We start from the raw sequence: 5,609 nt of genomic DNA, 5'->3' as shown, positions 1-5,609 counted from the left end.
TACGTATATATGTGTGTATATACGTATATACACACATATATACGTATATACACACATATATACGTATATACACACATATATACGTATATACACACATATATACGTATATACACATATATACGTATATACACACATATATACGTATATACACACATATATACGTATATACACACATATATACGTATATACACACATATATACGTATATACACACATATATACACACATATATACACACATATATACACACATATATACGTATATACACACATATATACGTATATACACACATATACGTATATACACACATATATACGTATATACACACATATATACGTATATACACACATATATACGTATATACACATACACATACATATATACACATACACATACATATATACACATACACATACACATACACATACATATACATACATCTATACACACACACACACATATATACACTGTATATATACACACACACACAGTATATATATACACTGTATATATTTATATACTGTATATATGTTTATATATAAACATATTTATATAAACATATATACAGTATATATAAGTATATTATACATGTTTTGGGATGATGATGAAATGTGACTTTATTTAATTAATAATTCATCTGTTTGAATAAATGAGTTTAAAAGAACTTGAGTGTTTTCTGCAGAATCAACGATAACATTTACGTAACGACCAGAAGCACCTGAACGCACCAGCAGACGTCTCATTTCTTTCTTCGGTTCCCTGAATGCATCACAGTGACAGCAGGAGGCGGGGCCTAAGTTGTGACACAGCTGGCATCATATTACACAACCAATCAGCTGGCTCCGCTGTTGAGGTCTCTGTCGGGTCCACAGAGGGTTATTGATAAGGCATCGGTCCACTACAACCACTTCCTGTTCTCAACGGGTTCTTCAAAATAAAAGCACGGAAACAGTTCTTCAGTCTGTCAGAGTCAGGGCTGATCAACAGAGATTCACTGATCCATAACTGATCACCAGCATCAGTCTGGTGTCTGTCTGTGTCTCATTGGTTCTCAGTGAAACAGCTGATCGATGTAGATTCATGTAGATCAATACTCAGGAAGAAACGGGGACTATTTTCACCAGCGGATGAATCCACATGAGGCGCTCTAGTGAGTGTGTGTGTGTGTGATGAAGGATATTGGAAAAAATTCTGAACATGAAGATTTATACAGTGATTCATATTTCTATAATAATAATAACTGAGTTTATGGATCTAAGTGATGAACATTTACAGATATCTTTGTTCTCTGAAGCTGGTTCTGGACTAGATTCTACAGTCGATCTGGTTTCCAGGTGAAGTGAAGACTCTGTGGCCCCTCAGACAAGTCCTCTGACCTCTTGTGGGGCCCCGAGCATCAGCTTCCTTAGCAATCACTTGTTTGTTTGATATCAGAAATAAAATTGATCAGCCAATCACTGATCAATCCCCCTGATCAGCCGACAGACTGAGGACTAGACCTGGACTCTCAGGACGGGGTCTGTGGCGCTCTGCAGTCTGAACCTGGACTCAGTGGGGGGGGGCAGTCTGTCTGTGAGGGGGTCTCCTCCATAGGCCCCGCCTCCACCACTTGGAGCCCTCTGATTGGAGGGCTGGGTGGCAGATCGGCTCCTCCTGCTGTGGTTTTGATTTCAACAGAAACAGCTTTCTGATCGTCTTCACCTCCACCACCTCCACCACCTCCTCCTGCTGCTGCTGCTCCTCCTCCTCCTCCTCCTCCCCCTTCCATCCAGATCCCAGCCAGGACACTGACCTCTGCTGCTCCTGCTGTCCCCTGCCCTCCAGGTGCACCTCCTTCGTCCACGGTGTCAGCGGAGGAGTGCTGGTTGGAGGAGGACATAGCTTCAGTGATGATGGCCGCAGTCTGAGCGACCCAGTTCAGCTCCGACCTCACCTCCCCTCCACCTCCTGTCGCTGCTGGGGAGGAAGAGGTCTGGGGGTTAGTCTGAGCCTCCTGCTGCGTGCTGTTGGGTCCTGGTCCCGGTCCCGGTCCTGTTCCTGGTCCCGGTCCTGCAGCAGCAGCACTGTTGTTGTTGTTCAGGTTGTCCTGCAGGGCTGTCTGGTTTGCCTGACCCGCCTGCTGGTTCTGAAGCAGCATCTCCTGAATCCGGATCTGCTGCAGGATGGCAGGAAGCTCGTAGTGGTGGAAGAAGTAGATCATGGAGTGCTGAGGAAGAGGAAGAGGAGTTAATGACAGGAAGTGACTCCTTTCTGCTGAGGGAAGCATCGTCTACATTAAAGCGTCCTTCTCTTCTTCTTTCTCCTCTTTTCAGAAAGACATCTCCAAAGATGACATCATTGTTCTATAAAGTTTCAGTTTAACATGCGTCTCCTGTTCCTAACTGTCCTCCACACCATCATTATCTCCATCATCAATGATCATCATGAATATTAATATCATGAATGAGAACCCAGATCTTCATTCATGGATCTAATCCAGACCAACAGGTCGTCATCAGGCTAAAACCATCTCATTCATAAGTCACATACTTTGGTTCTTTGAGGTTTGATTTATATGAAGCTGTCTAACGACAGTGCTCTTAATATGAGATGACTCCGTATGAAGGTGATGAAGAGGACGGTGGTTCTGACCTGGATGAAGAGCCAGGAGGTGACCAGGGCCAGGCTGCTGTACTGCCCGTTGAAGCGGTAGTGATATGCGTAGAATGCAAAGTGGTAAAGATAGAAGAACCTGAGGAACAAAGACACGTTCATGTTGAAAACCATCCATCTTTATGCGAGTCCTTCACATATCTCGGTACAAAAATCTCTGGACCATCGACCGGAAGACGTGGACGTAGTCACACATTAGCTCGTAGAGTTCTGCTTTTTGGTCGTCAACATCTGGGCTTTTGGGACCAGAAGCGACAGGAGACAGTGGAGCTAAGTAGAGACCTGTCAATCACCGTGTAGCCCCGCCCTAAAGCATCCCCTGCTTTATTGTCTGTTTGACTCTAAATGGACCATAATGTACTAAATGAACATCATGCTGTATTGAAGAAGACTTGAAACTAGAGATTGAGACCATAAACTCATGTTTACTGAGGTAATAAATCAAGAGAGAAGTAGAGTCATTTTCTCATAGACTTCTATACAACCAGAGGAGTCGCCCCCTGTTGGACAGTAGAGAGAATGCAGCTTTAACAGATGAAGCTTTGACTTCACTTTAAAGAACCGGAGGTTGTCTCCTGCTTTGGATCAAGCCAGAAAAAGTGAAATTTTTTCAGATTTTTTATTATTATTATTATTATTATTGTAATTATCTCCTACACACTTTGTGCTACTACATTTGGTGGACATGTGAAGATATCTCGAAATGACCCCGACAGGTAGCGCTGCAGCAGCATCATCTACTATAAAGAAAGGAATCTCTGGTCTCTGTCATGAAATCTTAAGTAAAGAAGTAAAACATGAAACACCAAAATATGGTTACCTTTTGTACTACCTAGTCAGTGTTATTTCTGGTATGTGATTATTTGTTTCATGTATCACGTGGTCGCAATGATCAACACCGACTCGCCTGTCAGGTTTGTTTACGAGTCCAGAGAGCAGCTGAATGATCGTCATGCACTCGAAATCATCCCTCGCCACGTTGTTTCCACTGTGCTGCGATTGGTCCGTACCTCTGGGAGTGGTTTGAATTGAGCCAATGATGTGAGCCAGTGTTGGTCATGTGACTAACCTCAGCCAGTGGCGTTTGCTGGTATTGGTGTGACAGCAGATGGCGTCGTACTGATCGGCCAACCAGACGATGAGGATGATGTAGAAGGCTGTTGTCGTGTCGTTGAAGAACTCGGACATGATGGCCTCCATGCCTGATGACAGGAAGTGACACCAGCAGGTCAGGATTTTACTCTTTCAGCTGCACAAAACCTCCAACAAATCACTGGCTTCAGACTCCAGGAGAGACAACGTCTGATGACATCAAAAGGTATTTCTTATGAAGCTCTGAAATAAACCGTGGACCTAACAGCCTCAACTCGGGTCTCGACTGTCTAGAGTCTGGATTTAACTGCCTCCAGTCAGACCATGACTGCTTCTACTCAGGACTGTCTAGTCACTGCGGGGGACTAATTGGCGGACCTGGACCTCCAACCAATAGACAATTGAGAAGCCATTCCAGCCTTTACGGTACTCGTTCAGCGGTCCAGGAAACACACCGACCAATTGTATGCTTTGTAAATCACATCACGTGATGCTGCTCAGCCAATCAAATATGTGTATTCTGATAAACATCCTGAATCAAGTGAGGTTTACACACATGGGTAAGAGACCGAGTAGTACGTCAGTCAGTGAAGTTATTTCACATAACATTCTCCAAAGAGAGAAAAGAGTCTTTAACCAAGAATACAGACTCTTAAATGTTAATTCTTCACACGGGTAGTTCATAACCAGTATGTCTCATATGTTGAGAGACCGTGACGATTATTAGAAGCAGTAATATGAAGCGACACTACGAGACAAAGCACAACTCTTTAGAGCAAACGTACCCACTCACATCTGAAATGAATTCACAGAAAATAAACCTAAGAGCCCAATATGATCAGAATCATAACACATGAATTCACTTCCCAACAATGATGTAAACAGAGAGAATAGAGCTGAAACAAGTGGTTCAATTCATGATATAATATCTTCCCTTCACCACTTCACACCTGAATGACTTGAATTTAAAGCTGCAGGACAATTCAGTGAAATACATTTTTCGAAAATGAATTACTTTACTTTAAGATGCACATTTTTCTAAAGCTTTCTGTTATGTCAGTTATTCTTTAATCCAGCTCTTATTCTACTTGAAACAAGAGAAGAACATTTATTTATTAATAGAGTATTTATTATTTATAATTCATCCAGTTCAATTTGAAAACTGACAATAAATATTGTTGAGATATTATTCAATTGATCTGACAGTCAGTTGTTTTACTACATACAGACGTTAATACAACTGTTGGCTACTTTAATATATATGGAACTAAATCATAGAACAAGTTAGACATTATTGTGATGTTCTGGACCTCTAAATGGACCTCGTTGAATGTTAACTGAATACCCCTGATCTAGACTCTGGATTTAACTGCTTCCACTCGGGACTTGACATACTTGGATTCAGGTGGAACCCTGTAGCTTAACTGTTCAGACCAGGTTTGGCCAAATTTCAGCCTGGTCCTGTTTTGACTAGGTACTTGACTGGACTTACCAACAAGAGCCAGGATGACTGTGAGCAAAGGGGCTGCTGGGAAGGCGATAGTCATGTTCATCTCCAACATCTGAAGAAGATCCACTGAGGGGGGACAGACCGAGACCACGTCAACACACAGCTGATGGTTTAAAGACAGAGTTAATATATTCTGTACTAACACAAGTACTCTGTTGAAGTACTGAATCATATTATTTATTTAAAATGAAAAACGAATCAGTTATCAAAGTTCGCAAACTGGACCAGACTGAACTCAACTACAATAAACCTTTCTGGACTGGACTACAATGAACTGGTGTGGATTATACTGGACTGAACAATGAACTAGTGTGGATTATACTGGACTGAAGTGAACAATGAACTGGTGTGGATTA

At 42.1% G+C, this 5,609-nt stretch overlaps 1 protein-coding gene across 1 annotated transcript; it reads right to left on the bottom strand.

Annotated features, from left to right (window-relative positions):
- Window positions 1–823: 823 nt before the first annotated feature.
- LOC116378995 (membralin-like) lies at window positions 824–5,603 on the bottom strand. The gene is made up of 4 exons (XM_031840903.1): window positions 5,236–5,603; window positions 3,721–3,853; window positions 2,631–2,730; window positions 824–2,205 (listed from the first exon to the last, which is right to left on the bottom strand). Exons 1-4 carry the CDS (start codon window positions 5,423–5,425, stop codon window positions 1,507–1,509), a joined length of 1,122 nt encoding a protein of 373 aa, XP_031696763.1. The 5' UTR covers window positions 5,426–5,603; the 3' UTR covers window positions 824–1,506.
- Window positions 5,604–5,609: the final 6 nt, after the last annotated feature.

Source organism: Anarrhichthys ocellatus, unplaced genomic scaffold (genome assembly GCF_004355925.1).
Source record: "Anarrhichthys ocellatus isolate YVR2014 unplaced genomic scaffold, GSC_Weel_1.0 scaffold3525, whole genome shotgun sequence".
Lineage (NCBI taxonomy): Eukaryota > Metazoa > Chordata > Actinopteri > Perciformes > Anarhichadidae > Anarrhichthys > Anarrhichthys ocellatus.
The sequence above is the reverse complement of the archived record's forward strand: the minus strand, read 5'-3'. Positions and strand labels throughout refer to the sequence as shown.

What these genes read in the sequence shown, in the direction of transcription:
- LOC116378995 (XM_031840903.1), bottom strand. Translation starts at nt 5,425, where the DNA reads ATGATTCAGTACTTCAACAGAGTACTTGTGTTAGTACAGAATATATTA. An exon ending in AGCAAACGCCACTGGCTGAG is followed by an intron (nt 2,731 to 3,720) that starts GTTAGTCACATG and finishes TTTGTTCCTCAG; the next exon opens with GTTCTTCTATCTTTACCACT. An exon ending in CCTCCTGGCTCTTCATCCAG is followed by an intron (nt 2,206 to 2,630) that starts GTCAGAACCACC and finishes CCTCTTCCTCAG; the next exon opens with CACTCCATGATCTACTTCTT.